This window comes from Varanus komodoensis, unplaced genomic scaffold, assembly GCF_004798865.1.
Source record: "Varanus komodoensis strain SLA01 unplaced genomic scaffold, ASM479886v1 scaffold64, whole genome shotgun sequence".
NCBI lineage: Eukaryota > Metazoa > Chordata > Lepidosauria > Squamata > Varanidae > Varanus > Varanus komodoensis.
The window spans coordinates 333,320-353,162 of NW_025336273.1; the positions used below are offsets into that span (position 1 = coordinate 333,320).

General features: G+C 46.7%; 1 protein-coding gene across 9 annotated transcripts in view; it reads right to left on the minus strand.

The window, feature by feature from the left end:
- LOC123033642 (A-kinase anchor protein 12-like) overlaps positions 1-7,811 on the minus strand; it is a 12,984-nt gene extending 5,173 nt beyond the window's left edge. For all 9 annotated transcript variants that reach the window (XM_044450352.1, XM_044450346.1, XM_044450349.1 and 6 more), the window contains exons 1-3: positions 6,800-7,811; positions 931-1,609; positions 22-576 (exon numbers count right to left, since the gene is read on the minus strand). In XM_044450352.1, coding sequence (XP_044306287.1) covers positions 22-576; positions 931-1,609; positions 6,800-6,850 — 1,285 coding nt within the window. In that variant the 5' untranslated portion in view covers positions 6,851-7,811. The remainder of the gene's footprint in view (positions 1-21; positions 577-930; positions 1,610-6,799) is intronic.
- Positions 7,812-19,843: the final 12,032 nt, after the last annotated feature.

Sequence of the window (19,843 nt, forward strand, 5' to 3'; positions counted from 1 at the left end):
CAGTACCGGCCACTCCTGCACCTTGGTCACTGTCTTCAGGTGGGACTCCTTCCTCTGTAACTCCTGCTTGTTGGACAACATCTTGGGATGTAACTGCCGCACCTTCGACTTCATGTGTTGGTGTAACAGCAGTACCAGCAACTCCTGCACCTTGGTCACTGTCTTTAGGTGAGACGCCCTCCTCTGTAACTCCAGCATGTTGGACAACATCTTGGGATGTAACTGCGCCATCTGAAACTCCAGCATCCTGGACATTTTCTCCAGGAGAAACTGCTTCACCTGCAATTTCTCCTTGTTGGCCCTCGTCTTGGGATGTACCTGCCACACTTTGGACTTCATGTGTTGGTGTAACAGCAGTACCGGCCACTCCTCCACCTTGGCCACTGCCTTCAGGTGGGACTCCTTCCTCTGTAACTCCTGCTTGTTGGACAACATCTTGGGATGTAACTGCCGCACCTTCGACTTCAAGTGTTGGTGTAACAGCAGTACCGGCCACTCCTGCACCTTGGTCACTGCCTTCAGGTGGGACTCCTTCCTCTGTAACTCCTGCTTGTTGGACAACATCTTGGGATGTAACTGCGCCATCTGAAAATCCAGCATCCTGAACATGGTGTTGGGATGTACCTGCCGCACTTTGGACTTCATGTGTTGGTGTAACAGCAGTAACGGCCACTCCTGCATCTTGGTCACTGTCTTCAGGTGAGACTCCTTCCTCTGTAACTCCTGCTTGTTGGACAACATCTTGGGATGTACCTGCCGCACTTTGGACTTCTTGTGTTGGCATAACAGCAGTAACGGCCACTCCTGCATCTTGGTCACTGTCTTCAGGTGAGATATCCTCATCGGTAACTCCTGCTTGTTGTGTAACATTTTGAGGTGTAACAGCAGCCTCTGAAACTCCAGCATCCTGAACATCCTCTTGGGATGTACCTGCTGCACTTTGGACTTCATGTGTTGGTGTGACACCATTACCGGCCACTCCGGCATCTTGGACATTGTCTTCATGGGTAACTTCTGCATCATTTACATCATCTTGTGATATAACTCCTGCACTTTGGACTTTTTGCGCTGGGGTAACTTCTACAAATTGTACATCATATTCTGGCGAAACTCCTCCATCTGTATCTCCCACATGTTGGGTATCATTTTCAAATTTAACTCCTGCTTCTTTCACTCCTGCACCCTGCTCTTTGTATTCAGGTGTAGTTCCTGCACCAGTAACTCTTTCAGCTTGGACACCAATTCTGGATGTAACTTCTGCATCTTGGGCATTTCGTTCACGTGTAATTCCTACAATTGTTGCTCCTGCATCTTGGTCATCATTTTTGGATGTCTCTCTCCCACTTTGTTCTTCATATTGAGGTTTGGCACTCACATCTGTAAATCTTGCCTCTTCAACATCACCTTCAGATGTAACTCCTGCACTTTGGAAATCATCGTCAGATGTAACTCCAGCATTATGGGCTACATATTGAGGTGTAATTCCTGCATCTGCTCCTTCAACATCTTGGACATTGTCTTCAGGTGTAGCTCCAGCATTTGTAACTCCTGTATCTGGGACATCATCTTCAGGTGTAAAACCTGCCCTGATAAGTGGTCTTGCTCTCACCTGTAAAAGCACAAATGAAACAGAAAAGAGTAGAAAAAGAGTCTTCATGCTCGACGATTACATGGGATCTCAGAATCCATTCAGATAAGATCAGGAATGGAGAATGGTTGAAGGGGAAACCTTTATTTATGCAGATATTGGAGGAAGAGTGCCAGGGAATTTAAGGTTCACATCACTCAGTGGCTCTTGTTCAATAGAAGAAGTGGTTACAGTGCAAACATTCTTGATCATCACCTCTTCAGGATAAACATCTAAGTGAGTAAACATCTCCTCTAGTCATATCTAAGTGTGTAAATATTAGTTCTAATTCTCAAACAATCAGTGTCATCATATTCCCTATTCAGTACTATGCCTACTCACAGTACAGACTTCAGCTGTATGCTTCATATTTGGAGCATCTGAGAATATTTTTTGAACAGGAACAATGTTGAGCCTACCCTATCAGTGTGTACTGGCCAATATTTCTGTCTCCTTTTAAAGACCATAAGAAAATCCTGAAAACCTACAAGCGCAACATGTGTGCAATGACTCCCTTTCACCTTTGTTCCCCAGCAACTGGGGTTCGTGAGCATTCTGCTGTTCAGATTGCAGGAAGCATGGAACCAGAAGGACCAGTGTGGCCATCCTCTGTTAATTTCTCCACTCCACTTCAAAGCCCACCCAAGTTGGCGGCCATCATCGCATTCTGTGGGAGTGAACGCCGCAGCTTGACCAGGTCATCCGGAGGTGTGGGCTGTGGAATCATCAGTACGCGGATGACACCCAGCTCTACCTCTCATTTTCCACCAATCCAGGTGAGGTGGTGGCTGTGCTGAACCGGTGCCTGGCCGAGGTAATGGGCTGGATGAGGGCCAATAAACTGAAGCTCAATCCAGACAAGATGGAGGTCCTGTTGGTGGGTGGGGACTTGGGCCTTGTCCTAAATGGGGTTGCACTCCCTCTGAGGGACAGGGTTCGCAGCTTGGGAGTGCTCCTCGACCCTTAGCTGTCTATAGAAGCTCAGGTGATGGCGGTGGAATTCTATACCATGGAATTCTACAGGGGTCCATTTTGTCCCCTTTGCTGTTTAATGTCTACATGAAACCGCTGGGGGAGGTCATCAGGAGGTGTGGGCTGCGGAATCATCAGTACGCTGACGATACCCAGCTCTACCTCTCGTTTTCCACCAATCCAGGTGAGGCGGTAGCTGTGCTGAACCGGTGCCTGGCCGAGGTAATGGGCTGGATGAAGGCCAATAAACTGAAGCTCAATCCAGACAAGACGGAGGTCCTGTTGGTGGGCAGCTCGGACCTTGGGATGGGGGACTTGGGCCTTGTCCTAAATGGGGTTGCACTCCCTCTGAGGGACAGGGTTCGCAGCTTGGGAGTGCTCCTCGACCCGGAGCTGTCTCTAGAAGCTCAGGTGACGGTGGTGGCAAGGAGCGCCTTCCTTCAGCTTCGGCTGATCCATCAGCTGTGCCCCTACCTGGACTTCGACTGCCTGGCGACAGTGACACACGCGCTGGTGACTTCCCGATTAGATTTCTGTAACGCGCTCTATGTGGGGCTACCCTTGAAGACGATCCGGATACTTCAATTGGTGCAGAATAGAGCTGCCAGGCTGCTGACGGGGACTGGGCGTTATGCTCACATGACTCCAGTTCTCCGTCAGCTTCACTGGCTCCCGATTGAAGTCCGGGCCCAGTTCAAGGTGTTGGTTATGACCTATAAAGCCCAAAACAGCTTGGGACCTGGATATCTAAAGGAACGCTTGCACCCATATATGCCCTCCTGCCCCTTGAGATCAGCGGGAGAGGCCCTTCTCTGGGAACCCTCTGTGAATGATATTCGGAGGGTGAGCACCCGGAGGAGGGCTTTCTCTGCGGTGGCACCCCATCTATGGAATGCACTCCCCAGAGAGGTCCGCCTGGCGCCGTCGTTATTTGTTTTTCGGCGCCAGGCTAAGACCTTTTTATTTAAAACTTATTTTAATTGTTAAATTAATTAATAGGATTTTAAGTTTTTAGCCAAGAAAGCACCGGGGGGTTTTAAACGATTTTTTTTAATTTGTTGTGTTGTTATTATGTATGTATTTATGTATTCTCTGTGAGCCGCCCCGAGGCTTTGTTGCGATGGGGGTGGCATAGAAACATTTTAAATAAATAAATAAATAAACAAACAAAATAACCCTGGGCTGTGTGAAGGAGTCTTTCCCTTTGCTGATTCTCCCAGCCATCATCTTCATGGGGTGACCCCACTGGATTCTAGTGTTAGGGAAGGGGAGGTAAACAGTCCCTCCCCAGTTCCTCTGCATCATGCACAACTCGGTGCACTTCCACTTACCGCCCCCCCCCCCTTTTCGCTAAGCTGAACCATCCCAGCTGCCATAACCTTTCCCCATGGGGGAGTTTCTCCCATCTCTCAATCATGTGAACTGCCCTTTTGCACAATTTTCCCAGCCCTTTTGGATTTTCTGTCGCATGCGTCTCCATCACTCTGCACCGCCCCCGGCTACCTAGAATCTAACAGAACAAAGGTTTTATGAAGGGAAAGCAATCAAAGACGATAAGGTTTCATTTTTTTCAGTAAAGTCTGCAATTGTTGTCAAGGAACTATGTCTACAAAAGGTTGTCTTCTGTTGCATGCAATCGAATGGCAAATAATATAATATTTGCCAATCTTTGTGAGTATTTGTTATACAGATGGCATCCCAACCCATGGGACCTTCAGGAGAATAAACACTAGAAGTGCCACAACTTTAGAAAACAATTCTTACATGTTTTCTGCCCTTGTTCTTATCTTGGACAACAAAAACTTTCATTCAAGATCGGAATCAAATGTTATTAAAAATGGTTAGTTTAGGATACTTATGACAGAAAAAGTCCTTTAAAAAGTTCAGATGAATAAAACAAAAGTTTTGCACCATGGAGACCTTCTCAGGAGAACATTCCCAGGGAGAACATTTCCAAGAACAGTTGGGGTGCCGCAGACCTTACCTCTGATGGACGTGGCATCTGACCCAAAGCTCCACTCACATACAACACTAAGATTATGTTAATAATTACTGAATTGTGCCTTGCCCTGCCTTTTGAGCCTAGGACTCTGGGTTCACTACTATACCCGAAAACAAGCCCTAAAAAGAACCCATGGTTTGTTGTCAGGTGGTAAAATCTGTGTTGTTGAACCTCGGCTTGCCTTTACATGCAACCTGAGAACCATGAATTGTTTGTTGCCAAGAAAGAGAGGCAGCAGGCTCAAGTGGAAAAGCCAAAACCAGAACAAAATACAGCAGTTGTGCATGCTAGTACTGAAGGAATGGGGCAGGAGCCAAATAAAAGGGGAATTGAATAAAACAGCCCATAACTAAACTATGAGTTGTTGTTATGTGTGCAGGGCATTTATTACAAAACAATTCTTCTGTCTGAGAAATAAAACAGTGTCTGCCTCTTTATTGGGTTTTTGTCCAACATTTTTGGAGAACTTGTCTCCTCCCTCAGACTTTCCTGTAACGTAATGAAATACAGAAATGTGAAAACTCTTGCACAAAAGCCTAATTGTGCATTGTGTGTCCTCCCAGCAGGTGGACTGGAGACAGTGAGGAGAGACAAGGATGGGCAGCTGGACAAAAAGGAGCGTACCCACACCTCCTCAGAGCAAGACAATTGCTTGCATTTCTGGTCTCTCCCTCAAATGCCCTTCCCTCAAGGGCCACCCTGAGCGCACTGGAACCAGCCTGGGCCCACCAGTGTAGTGAGAGCCAGGGTTGTGTCATGGTTAAGAGCATGGGACTGGGACTCAGACGACCTGGGTTCTAGTCCCCGCTCAGCCACGGAGCCCACTGGGTGACTTTGGGCCAGTCACAGACCCTCAGCCCGGCCTACCTCACAGGGTTGTTGTGGTGGGGATAAGATGGAGGAGGAGACTGATGTAAGCTGCCTTGAGCCCTTTGTAGGAAAAAGGCAGGATATAAAATGGAAAATAAATAAAATTGAAAAATAAATCCATTCATGTTCCAGGCCACGTGCCCATCAGAGTGGCTGGACTGGCACTTCAAACCACGTTGCAGGCCCAGTTCCACTGATCCTCTCACTGGTGGCCTCCACCTCGGTGCCAGCTCTGTGGTACTTTGCTCCCTTCTGGGATTAGCCATCCTCAATACCAGGCCTGCAGGCTGCTCCAACGTGCTACTGGAGTGCAGAGCAAATGACGAGACACCTAGAAGTACAGAAGGTAGGCTTTGGAATGCATCCAGTGCAGATACTGCCCGCACTCCAACGCACCACCCTCGTCCCACCTCTAGGAGTGAGCACAGCGCCACTGCCAGCCTCCGGCACCTGCCGCTTCCACACGGTGATGCCCTGTGGCACTGAACTCCAGTTGATGCAGATGCAGGGAAGGGTATCTCCTGCCAAGGAGGGATATCTATCTTTCTGGGACATCTCTGGGGACACCGTGGACTTTGCTTGGGTCCAGCCTGGCTCACCTTATGTTCTTTCCTCAGACTGTAAACACTGAGGATCAGAGGCCACGGAAGGTAAGAGGCAGCAGGAAGTCTATTGTATTTCTCTGCAGGAACATTGCCAAAATACCCAAGATAAGAACTGTGTTATTGCTGATAAGCTCTCTTCTTATCCATGCTAACTAACCTTGAGTATGTGGGACAGAGTTTTACTTTGGTTTGGAAAGTAATGCCAAGAGGCTATAAAGGTAGAGAAAGGCGTTTACAGTGTGTGTGTGTGTGTGTGTGTGTGTGTGTGTGTGTGTGTGTGTGTGTGGCTGATGGGAGATGGGGTGGGAAGGGCCTACGCACAGATAATTTTATCTGCAGTTCACTTGATGGAAAGTTGTGAGTACCCTGGAGTCTAAAGTGCCCATTTCAAACTGCTTTCAGTTCTGATCTTTCTGGATACATCCTTTTCAGAAAAGTTCCTCCTCCACCTTGACCATATTTGCTAAGTGTAAAGTGAGCACCGGAAAAAAAAAGAAAACAAGTAAAGGGAAGATACTCCTGGGAAAACTCATCATAAGCTTTTGTCTTGAAGAGTCTTACTTTTTTAAAAAAAGGATTAGATATGCTGATTGCACTAAAGGAAACTCAACCTGTAGATGCCAAATATTTCTGGAGATGGAAATAAGAGTTGGCCCTCTAGGGCAGAACCCCCTAGTCTTTCCTTTGAGCTTCAGGCCTCTGGGGGCCCATTTCCCCCATCACCTTGCTATCCATGGATCCTTGTTGAAAAGGTCCAGGGGCCTTCCTTCTCATTGGGCCAATATGTGAGCTTCATCTTCAGGATCTGTCCTTCTAAAGAACAATCAGGGTTGATCTCCTTTAGGATTCCACCTTTCTAGGAGTCCATGAAACGTTATAAGCCTCCTCCTGCTATAAAACACAAAAATCGAACCTGCAGTTAACATCCTCCAAAGAATGTCTTTGGCTTCAAGGGACACATCTAAGGTCTGCCTGATCATTCAGGTACAAATTAGGGCAGTACAGAAGCATCCTCCTGGTGCAGAAGGGGGAGCACATTAATGCTATCTGACTGAGAAGTGCATCAAACAAGAGGATTATGGACATTTGCTTCTGTCTGCCCTCTCTCTCTCTCTCTCTCCCCCCCCCCATTTCTGGCTTTCATTTGCAAGTGGGGTGTGTGTGTGTGTGTGTGTGCGCGTGCGTTGCAGGGAGCAGCCAGGACATATTCCAGATGACTTGAATAAACTGGGAACAAGTCTTCAAATGGCTGTATCTTATTTCTGCAGAACAAAACAGGCTGGCGCGAAGTAAATGTGTCTGCCGAAAATTCTGTTACCCGAACGAGTACCCTATGGGGATGTGTGCAATTATTTTGGTGCCCATGTGCTGCACTTTTGACCCCCAAGGAGGCAGCCGGTGAAGCCTGCAGAAAGACCAGCAGGACTCGAGACGAGAGCAGAAAAGTCGTCTCAGCTGCCATGCTTGCCTCTGACATATCCACCTCCTCCGTAATAAACATTAACTTGACATCCAGTTCAGTGAAGGTTGCATCTCTCTCCTAGGATGTTGATTTTGTATCCATCTCTTGTGATAAAATTGCATCCAAATAAATTCATTCTGCATCCATAACCTGTGATGTTTTCTTTCTCACTTTCCGAAAGCACTTGTAGTCACCGTGAGCAATGATCTTCTGTGAGCATTTTTTATGTGTTTGGGATAGATCTAAAAAGATTAGCATGTTGTTTCAACCCTTTCAGCGCTTTCCCTCATCAGCTGTTTATATTTATGACTCCGTGGGCACCTGCAATCCTGCAAACTAACCTCTTGCTTTGATTCGTTTTGAAATCCAAACTCGGATGTACCAAGAAGATGCTGTTGGTGGGTGAGCCATGGGTCCTCCTAAGTCAAGGAGAGGGGGAGAGGAAGTTCTGCCTGTTTAGCACAAAGTTAATCCGGATCGCAAACGAGCTTTAGATATGCCTCAGCTCTCTGCAGGAAATCTTTCAGCATTTTAGGTTTATGCACCTGGCAGGGAGAAGGACTCTCTTGGAGGGTTAACACACTGGACCTACATCCAACGCTCGGACCGCTTCTTGTTGTGATGCACCATCAAGTCACCTCTGACCTGTGGTGACCCCATGAATGAAAGCCCTCCAAAATAGGATATTTCTGCTTTTCCACATTTATCTCTCTCTCTCTCCCCCCTGCCTTTTTCCTGCAAAGGGCTCAAGGCAGCTTACATCATTCTCCTCCTCCATCTTATCCCCACAACAACAACCCTGTGAGGTAGGCTGGGCTGAGAGTCTGTGACTGGCCCACAGTCACGCAGTTGGCTCCATGACTGAGCAGGGACTCGAACCCAGATCGTCTGAGTCCCAGTCCCGTGCTCTAACCACTATACCACACTGGATCTCATTCAAGGTTGCAGTTTCCTTTATGGATTCAATCCATATCATATTCAGAGGGGAGTTTCCACCTGGCCAGTCTTGCTCCGCCTCGCTGCATGAGAGACCCATTACTCAGGTGATGTAGAACAGGAACATTTTACCTATTCTTGCGCTGGGTGATGTGTTGAAGCACACCCTCCTCCCGGGACGTTGAATCTTAATCTGTTTTAACATTTTGCCTTGGATCCTTTTCTTGTCTTTTGCCTCCCTAGCCCTTTGCCCCTTCCCTTTTATAAATAAATTCTTCCCACCAGTTTGGCATGGCTGCTTTTCAGGAAGCCTCGATGGCAGCTGCGAGACAGGACAACCAGGCTCAGTCAGAAAAGACCCCTTTCACCTTGGACCTCAGCAGTTTGATTGAAAGTTCACCCAGGACCCCTGCAGTGACTTACGACGGCATGCTCCCAGGTAGTGGTCACTAGTGGTCACTGCCAACCCAAGCTTCTAGAACATATACAGAGTGTTTTGTGGATTCTGAGTCACATGGGCCCAGCAGCTGGGCAGTTGATGACGAAACACGGTGAACACAGTCAGAAGGTGAAAGGTCTGCAGAGGGGGCTCGATACAATAGCATTTGATGGCAGGAGATTAACACAACTATCATGGGATTATTGTGAGACTGGGCATGCAAACGAGGGCGATTGCAGTGCTGCGAACCTGGCAGCCTGGTCAGTTCTTCCTGATCAGCAACACAACAGCCCTGGCAGCTTCTTGGGGAAGCCATCAGGTCCCACTTCTTAAAGCAACAGCAAGTGCCAAACAGTAACCTGGCTTGGAATTTTTTTGGGGTGCTTCCTGAGAAAGGGGTGCAGGCATTGTATAACACAAAGACACACAAGCATCCCTTTTCTGCCAGGATTTATCTGAATTTTCCCAACATGTTGCAGGTGCATCAGAGCTTTAAGCCGAACATACAACCTTGAAAAATACAGTGGGGTTGTTACAGACCAGCTTGCATGAAAATTCCCAGCTGCCAGTTGTGTCATGTCAAACTTCCCAGAGAAAGGAAGAAAAGCAGATGCGGGCTGGAAAGAGTCTGTCTTAGAGGGGAAAGGCCAAGAGAAGTTGTAGGGGAAGGAAATACTTGCCTTTATTTCCTTCTGTGCTAAAAGAGAAAGCTATTTATCCAAGGAGGTGGCAGAAAGGAGGCGCTCACTGCCTTATTTGAGTAAACAGTCTTTAGAGTCTGAAGTCCTTATGTAAAACATCTCAGTATATTTTGGATTTTCTTGAGTAAGCATCCAGTGCTCAGACTGGACTAATCCCAGATATAATATACACTGCACTCAAATGTAAAAAGCCTTTCCAGCTTAGTGAGTTGTGCTAAGGGCTCTCTCTGTGTTCACTCGAGCAAGAAAACGCTGCAAACTGCTGGCTGGAGAGGTTCATGCCCATAGCAGAAGTGTTTGGTAAACAATCAGACGGTGCCTTCTTTGTAGTTCATTTCAGCTTCGCCACGACCTTAGCATGGTGGCTTGAAGTCCTAGAGCTCTCTGACTGCTAGAAGAGAAGACATGCATGGTCCATGCAGCTGAAGCGATCGTGCAATTGAATCTACCGTTCCACAACAAACAACTGTGGATAACCATTGTGAACCCAGTAATTGTACTGGGTAGTTGGGTCCTATTATCCATATGAGGAACTTGAGCTCTTAGGCAGTGTAGAAATATGATGCTTCTTCCTCATCACCATCCTTGGTGCCCCACAGGACTTCATCATACATGAAGCTTGAAATTGCCTGCTCAGTCAGACATTTCAGCCAGGTCCAGAGGACAGAAGCCTCCCTTTTCTGGTGGAGACGATCTTGCTGAATTACTGGAGCCATCTCACTCACGACCTGGATGGATGCTTGCTCTGGTCCACCATGACTCCTCCTGTGTCCTTAAGTAAGCTGACAGTCCTCAGGTAGGCTTGGCTTGGAAAAGAAGAGGGACTGGTGCAGGAGGTAAAGGGTTCAAAGCTAATTGCTCTGCTTCGAGGCACCGCATTGCCAAGACATCACACTGTACTGCTGCGGCAATGGACCTTTTCAGACATCCTCAGATCAGTCCCTCTGTTTCCCTTGACCTGCTCTGAAGGCAGGGTGCCTTCAGAGGATTTGGATTTGCTTCTCCTTCCACTCGGGGTCCCATCACGATTTCTGACTCACAGCTGGGAGAACCCTGTTTCACCGAGCTTGTGCAGATAGCTGTGATCTGTCCCCCTTTCTCCTGCTCTTCTGTTCTGATTCTGTCTGTTTATATCACCAGCTGGTAACTTTCTTTAGCTGTCCTGTTCTGCCCTTCTTGCCATGAGTCTGGGCTTCTGCCACAATTCTTGCTCAGGGCTGTGTCGATCCTGTGCTACGAGGGTGTCCTTCCTTTTTCGGTCTGCAGAAATCACCTCGAGATAGTGGCCCTGGAAACCAGGTCACTTAGTTCCCCTGCTAGGCATGGTGAATTTAGCCTGCTTCCTGAATTTAGCCTGCTCCTGCCAGGCCATGAGACCCACACTGATACAGCCTCAAGATGGTGGAGAGTGGAAAATTAGGCTCATGGGAAGTAAAGAACTGGGAGCAACCTGGTAGGGCTGGACTGGGCCACTCCTTTTCCCTTCCCCCTTCCCCTTTCCTAGGCTTCAATCAGCAGTTATGGCCTGTTAAGTGGATCCCCATAAACCTAATTAAACAGGAAAGATGTCTTTCACAACAAAGGAGTTCAGTTGGTCCGGAGGAGGGCAGGATGTGCTCCAAGGGAGCCAAGGTTCAATTTGGATGCCAGGAAGCACTTCCTGACAGTCGGGACCCCAAGGCTATGGAATGGGCTTCCACGGGAGGTGGTTGAGGCCCCATCGGTGCGGGTGTTCAAGGAGAGGCTGGACATCCACATGGTGGGCATGTCGTGAGCGGAGCTGGCTGGAGCCGGGGGTCAGACTAGATGGCCTGGGAGACCCCTTCTGACTCGCTCTGTTTCTATGTTTCTACGATTAATATCAGGTGCTGGTGTGTGGTCCCACATAACGCCAATTCTATATAACTACATTTGTGACCCGGCGAAGTCCAAGCCCAATTTAGAGTGCTTCTTTTAACATATAAAGCCCTAAATGGCTTAGGACCTGGCTACCTGAAGGGCCACCTACTTCCGTACATGTCCACCCACCTGTTACCGGACTGAAACCAGTTAACAGCTGGGGCAAACCCCGGGTGGACCCCAGACCCAAAGCCAAACAGAGCCTGAGACGAGACTTAGCACTGATAACAGTTTTATTCTGGTGCACTGTAGCATAAACGGAGACAAAGGGGAGATGCTTCCCAAATCAGAGTCTCGAAGGAGTTTACAGAGATCATACATTATATACCCTACATCATAACATGTTGTCCGAATACAAAGTAAATTCATTTCCCCATTATTCTTTGTTCTTTTTGTTAGTTTACAGAAAACTCTTTATTTATCCAGAGACTCCCCTTTCTCGTGTGTCTGTTGATTATCTCTGAATTATTCACACCCGCTCTATGTTTCTCACCCACTAGTAATTTATAATGCAATTTGCTACTTTTATTGAGGCTTCACCCGGATTCCAGCCGGGCCCAGGCTCCAAAGATACTTCTCATTTACCCTCTTTGACATCCAGTCATCCTGTCCCAGGAGTTCACACAGGGTTCTCCATACCTCCCCGCTCCCTCCTGGACAGGAATTACAACATGGCTGCAGATTTCTGGCTAAGTGGTTAGCCTAAGTGTTTTGAGAGAGTATGTTTCAGGTAACACAACCATTAAGATTTGGCCAAGAGGCCCTTCTCATGGAGGTGAGGGGTGGTAAATAGAAGAAGGGCCTTTTTGGTGTCTTCCCCTCCACCCCAGCTGTGGAATAGACTCCCCAGGGAATTTTGCCTGGCGCCAACTCTGCTCTCATCTCTCTTCTCTACCTGTTTTAATAATTTTAATAACTGGTTTTTATGTTTTAAATTTTAATGTATTTTTGTCTTTGGTTGTCCATCTCACCTGGACATGTTTTTTGAAACTGATCAGGTCTATGTTAATATTATTAGTTGGCTATTTTTAATGAAAGTTTTTAATGATTGGTTGCATTTTATTGATCTATCTGGCAGCTTGTACATGTAAAAATAAATTAATAAAGGCAAAATCAGACTTTTCCAAGGGCTCTTGCTTGCAATAAACCAATGATTTAATGGAATGAATGCGACAAATTCTTTCCTCTGATTGAAGACAGATTTGTTGGCAAACCTCGGGGCCTCTCCCAGATCTTCATTTGGCACAACACTTGTATAACTCTGTCTTTGGACAGTCATTGTAAATGTACGTTAAGCCCGAAGGGCACTGAAGATCACGCGGGCGGCAGACTCCTTGTCCGCTGTGGCACAAGATTGCTCTGGCCAAGTATTCTTCTTCCATCAATTCGGTCCCTACATGCAGAGAAAAGGCAGTCTAAGATTTTGCTATCCACACAGAAATGGACAAGATGTATTTGTAAATTATCACCACTTTGCATGGTTGTGACTGGGAGCCAGTGTGGTGTAGTGGCTAAGAGCCTGGGTCTGGGACTCAGAGGATCCGGGTTCGAGTCCCCGCTCAGCCATGGAGCCAACTGGGTGACTTTGGGCCAGTCACAGACTCTCAGCCCAGCCTACCTCACAAGGTTGTTGTTGTGGGGATAAGATGGAGGAGATATAAGCTGCCTTGAGCCCTTTGTAGGAAAAAGGCAGGATATAAATCGAAAAATAAATAAACAAACAAACAAACTGCAGTTACAGGGAGATCAATGCTGTACACAGGTGGGCCTTCACGGGGACTTGTGGACAACACCCAGAAAGCAATTTGCGTTTATGTTTTGCTACTTTGAATATGTACGGAATCACTTATTGTGCCTTGATATGGAGTATGAAGCTGTTACGGCTCCACGAAGAACCAGGTTTCCTCCCTCTGCCAAGACCTGAGGCAGCTTCAGGGCTCCTTCTGCTGGTCAAGGACCAGAACAGCAACGCTGGTAGTTGCAGGATCTTGACTGCAGCTGGGAGAAGAGCTGAATAAGAGCTGGCTCTTCTCCCCAGAAGCTTCCTCAGCAATGAAGGTCATCAGTTTGTGGATTCTCATGCATCAGTTCTGCCTTGCTCCAGTTGCTCCCACCTTACTCCCACCCGTTGCGAAGCAGGTGTTGGGAACCAGGGTTCCTCCTTCACACATTCAAAGCCACAGGCCTTTCTTGAAAGGCGTTCTTTATTCCGCAAAGCCCACACACACCCAGAATGGATCTCCAAGCATGCAAGAGCGGTTTGTTGATCCCGGTCTAGTATTCACCTCCAGGACCTCTCCTTCTGAGCAAGCCTGAGCCCCAGCCCTTCAGGAGGGGCTTTTGGAAGTGAGCACGGCTCCTTGCTGCAAGCTGATCCTCTAATTGGGCTGCCCTCCTCTGCTGGTGATGCGTCATGGGGTCAAGCGCGAAGCCCACCTCCCCTGAGTCCGAGAAACTCCCCTGCTCCGGGCCGTCTCCCTCAGCTGTTCATCCTGGTTCTTTCCACAGGCTTCCTGCCCACCTGGGGGGCCTGGCCTTGAGAAAGGCACCCCAACTTCTCTCGACAGGTCCTCCATTCCCACGTCCCCTCCTGCACCTTTCCTCTTCTTCTGATTCGGATTCCTGTGGAGACCAGCCAGCAGCCCTTGAGAAAGTCTACCCAAAGCAGCCGTCTTTCTCGCTCCCTGCAGCAGGTGCTCGGCCAGTTTCTAGCTGGGATGGTCCAGATGGACAGGGGAGAAGGCTGGCACAGTCTCACATTCGTGACCCCCCCTCGCCCCCCCTTCCCCTTTCTCTGCCCACTTCATTAGTTCCACGCGGTCCCTGCATGCCGTATGCTGCACTTGAAGGAAAAGGAGTCCATTTTGGGTCAGACAAATGGGCCAGAAGCTTCTGGGAACCCCACAAGGAAAACATGAGCTCAGCAGTCCTTTGCATCCAAAAGATTTGGCACTAGAGTGAAAATTAGCAGGAGTGTTTTCTCAATGGCAGGTCGCTTGGATGGTCAAAGCCTAGAAAATCTGGCTGGACATCAGGTGCAGAATGGGGTTGACTCAGTGGGGTCACCTAATCACCCAGCCTAAGCTGGGCTGCTTCGGCATCCCAGCCTTAATGGACTCCTAATAATATTAGCAACTGCAAAGCCAGTTTTCTGAGTGCCAGGTCTAATGATGAGATAGGCTGGGGAAGTTTCTTTTCTTGGAATGGCAACCACTGAGAGCTAAAGAGCTCCATATCTGAATTTTGATCTCATTTTGATTTCTTTCAGAAGAAAGAATTAAACTGGAATAAGAACATGATTGCATTGTTAAGGCTGTTTCATTAGCTCCCCTTCAAAATTATGTTGAAGAAATAGGACATTAGGGAACAGTTTGGATTTGGGGGGAGTTCCACTTGAAAAGGTGTCAATGAAACCAGGAAGAAGTGCATGTACAAGGAAGTTCATTCAGCTCTTGGAAAGGAGCCCTTTGTCATTCAGAGTTCAGGGAGGAAGGTCAGCTAACAGTTGATGGACAGGCAGAAATCCTGAAATGCTACTCACCTTCTGTGTCTGGGAAAGGGTCTTCCACAAGGAGTTCGGCCTGGACCAGAAGAACTAGCAAGGCAACAGAAAGGAGCAGGGAAGCCACCTTCATGGTGGTGTTTTTGCCACAACCTGGAAGAGAGGATATGACTTAAGAATAAAACTGAAGAGCTTCTGCAGACCTGTAGACTAGACTGAAGTAACTCTGCATTTATGTCTGAATAAACACATGCATATTTGAACGTTGTCTTTAAGAGATGTGTTAGGACAACGTTCAAGTATGCATGTGTTTATGCAGGCATTTGTGGTATTTCAGGGTAAAAGTTACCATATGAATCTGTATTTCTAAATGATGGCTCAGAAGTGTCATGTGAGACAGCTCACACAAGAGCAATTCCAAAACCCACAACTTGCTGGTAACTGGCAAAGGTTGGAACTGCCACATAGATCAGGAACGCTAACATGGCAGCCCCAAATCCTATCTGGCTGGGCAACAGAGGCCAAGTCTCTGAGGCCAAGCCCCAAGATCAGGCATGGTGCCTTTGCCAGAGTGAGGCATCCAAGAAGTTATTCCATTTGTCTGGCAGTTCCGTGCATGGACTAAGATGTCCTTTTGGCTCATGAAAGGTGTGGAGCCATGATGCAAGAACTCGTCTGCACAATTTATTCATTTGGAACATTTATATGCCGCCCCGTTCACAATAAAATCTGTAGGGTTTTGTTGAAATGCTCTGGACATAATCCATCATATCATCATCATCAACAACAACAACAACATCTTAAATTTTTATACCACCACTTTGCCATAAAAGGCTCTCAGGGTGTCATACAAAATACCAGGGCGGCTTATTTTATATTGTATTTTTGTATTTTAATCTAATGTTTATATTTTTTAATTTAATGATTATAATTATTTTAATTAGTTGTTGTAAGCCGCCCCGAGGCTTCAGCGAATGGGGTGGCATAAAAATATTTTAATAAAGAAAGAAAGAAAGAAAGAAAGAAAGAAAGAAAATACAATATAAAAGAAGGTACAAGAGTTCAAAACACTACATGAGGCAATTAGCACATCAATTTACTGAATTTATAAAATTTATAAAGCAGTAACAGTAATGCAAAAAGATAAAATTAGACGATTCATTATCAGCATGTAGCCTTCAACGACAAACCACCCCCCCAGCCAGCCGACGGCCAGAGTTTCAGACCCAGCTGGGCATCAGCCAAGCGGCCCCCAGTCTCCAGCCGCTGCCCAGGGCTGCCACCCAGCAGACAATAGGCCAACGTGATGGAAGGGGCCACCTCGGAGTCGCCGCCCACAAGTGGATCCAGCTGCTGCCCTTCCTGCACGCTCAGCTGCTCTTTGCTACCTCAGCCGGTGCTGCACCGAGGCCTTTTCTGCCCCTGGCTGGCCTGGGGCTGCGTCTTGATGGCCCTCTGGCTACCGTCAGGCATTTTACAGGGACCCTGTGATATTCTGCTTAGAAAGCTGGATGGTTCCCCTCGTGAGTGTCTGGACACATCTAAATAAGGGATGTATTTGTCTATCTCAGATCACACACACACACACGTGTCCAGCTTGCCCCTTGAGAGATGTAGAGCAATCCCTGAGACCACCTGTGTTGGGAGTGGTTGCTCGATCCAGCTTTTTGGGAGGAAGGAGAACCTTCTTGACCAAGAAACCGCTGGAATGAATGCTGCTTGTTCAAGTCTAATGATTGCTGTTTCTGCAAATATTACAAAATTTGGATACCCCAGAAGGGCAGTAATCATAGCAACATGGGAGTTGTGGTGCTTTGGATTTGCTGATACTCCCAGCTCTGATCTTGGATAGGAAGCTAGAAACTAAATGTAATGAAGCAGAATACAAACCAACCACATTTCTCAGGATACCAGTTTGCCAAGTTAGATGGAATGGAAATAGAAACACCCGTGCAAGTCTTGCTGGGAGGAAAGGGACAAGCAAGAAAGCAAGAGAGGGAACTTTGGCACAATGGCAAGAAACAGGGTGATATGTTAATGTCCCTGGACAAACCATAGAACGATTAGGTCTGTGATTAGTTTTAGACCTTAAGTCTGGCATTTCCCATAGATACTGTGTAGAAGTTGTGAAATTTAGGCATATGGATTTCTAGCTTGTGTTAGAGTGCCCTGTCATTGTTGCTCAATGGACAGCTCAGACTTGTCTGTTTTCTAATGCTTTACTCTGCTTATTTGTAAAGGGATAAAACAAGAAATGTGTTAGAAATTAGATCTGAAGTACACAATTCTATGCAGTACAATAAAGCACCAAAATCCTTAGTCCACCAGGCTCTTCAGCCTCATGCAACGGTGTGTGAGCTTCAACCATATCAAGTTTAAGAATGGTGAAGTCACAAATGTGTGGTCACAAGTGGCGGATCTTGCCCCCGTCACCCCAGAATTATTTCTTTGGCTCCATGGAGCTGCCACGAGGTCAATCCAGGGCTGGCTGGAGAGCCCTACTCAGGGAATACATTTCTAGGAACTTCATCAACCTGGCGGAAGGTAGAAAACGGAAGGACTTAGTGACTGGTACTATAATCTGCCAAGAATTATGGTAGAGTTATTTAAATAGATGTTAACCGCAGCTAAAATTATAATTGCATCAAAAGGATAAGCAGAAAACTACGCAAGCAGAGAAGATTGGAAAAATAAGCTAGCCAAATATGAAGTACGGGCAAAGCTAACTAGTTACATAAATAGAAGACCAGCTAAACAGTTGCAACACCTTATTATGTACAATAGACTTTATACTGAAAATAGAGCTTGTAAAATATCATTGAGTTATAATTTTAATAAAATATTTTGATGTTACTTAATATTAATTTAAAAGAATGGAACTAAGTTAGTTTTAAGAATTACAGATTAGAACAATTCCTTCATGAGTTTCAATGAAGTGCTAATTTATTTCACTTGAGTGTAGAAAAGACAACAATTACTGGCATTTGTGAAATCTGCATGTGTGTGTGTCTGAACTTGATATTATGTGTAATATTTGTGCAAGATCCCTTGGTATTCTTTTTCTTTTTCTATATTCTACTTTTTTAATGAAAATTTTAAAAAAGAACTGCTCCAATTTAAGGGAATTTACTTACCTTAGACTTATTCTCTCTACACCAAACAAAGAAACAGAGACACTTGCATATCAGGAATGACCGCAATGACACCCCCCTACACACACACACACACACACTCAGCACACACACAAACACATGCAGGTTCTTCTTCAAGGCTGTGGTGTCGAACAAGAAAAAAAGCAAACCCCCCCTTTTCAAGCATAGAAGGTGAAGAAACAAATCTTGCGCACAGTCCAGGACTTCAGGCATCTCAGCTTCAGTTTTCAACTTCAGTGATTTGAACTTCAGTTGTCGAGTTTGTTTCCCTTTCTGAAATCCACAGAAAGTCCATAAATGGAGCAGAGCAGAATGTTCCCAGCTAGTCGAGCAGATATTTTCCTTAGACGTGCTTTAAGGATGACTGTGAAGTCCCACAGGGACAAAGAGATTGCCTCAAGAACAACATCTGAGTTCAACGGTTGGAACTTTTGGCCCTCTTGTCCAAATGGTGACCCATTTTTAGTTTTGCTCATTCCACTGCATGATTCTCACTAAAAAGCTTGCAAAATACATACCTCCAGACAGCGACTCATCTCTATCAACAGAGCCAGTTCATGATAAAGTCGCAATTCTCTTCCTGCCTCTCCTTGCACTAAAACTTGTTTTATGGTTTTCCACTGTATTGCCAAAATATACTGCAAGGAATTAAGTTGTGTTTGCAAAGATTCAAAGTGGGTTTTGTTATTGCACAAAGTGAGTTGTGCTCCAATGAATCTGCCTCCAGCGCATCTGCAGCCTAATCAGTGGGTACACTTGAATAACAAGAGAGAGACAGCTGTCTGAGAGAGCTCTAAATGTCTCTGGTTTTTGACTCTAGGATAAATCCAGCTGAGAGCTTACCTTACACACAAATGCCAGTTCTCATGAGATTGTAGAATCATAGCATATTCAAGTTGGGGGAGGCCAAGGAGAGCCTTGAGGGGGCCTTGAGAAGAGGAGGCTGAGGGGGGACATGAGGTCCCTCTATAAGCACCTCCAAGGCTGTCACAAAGAGGAAGGTCAAGATCTCTGCTTGCTGATGCTGGAGTGCAGGACACGGAAGAATCAAGTCAAGCTGCGACAACCCAGATTCAGGCTGGACATCAGGAAAGGCTTCCTCACTGTCAGAGCAATATGGCAGTGGGACCAGCTGCCTGGAGAGGTGGGGGGCTCTCCCACACTGGAGACATTCAAGGTGAAACTGGACAGCAATCTGAGTGGGATGGTGCAAACTGGTGTCCTGCACCAGCAGGGGGTTGGACCTGATGGCCTTCATGGCCCCTTCCAACTCTGCTATTCTATGATGCTTAAACTTTGGTGTCCAAAACTGGACACAGCATCAAACTGCAGATGGGGTTTAATATAGGTAAGGACTCTTCTTACTGATACCAGAGTGTAGGACAAGGAATAATCAACTTAAATTGTGACAACCCAGATTCAGGCTGGACATCAGGAAACGCTTCCTCACGGTCAGAGCAACACGGCAGCGGGACCACCAGAACAGAGAGGTGGGGGGCTCTCCCACACTGGAGACATTCAGGGTGAAACTGGGCAGCCATCTGAGTGGGACAGTGTGACTTGGTGTCCTGCAACAGCAGGAGGCTGGACATGATGGCCTTCATGGCCCCTTCCAGCACTACTTTTCTATGTTTCTATGATCCTATATGCCATGGATCCTTAAAGTCTCATCTAAG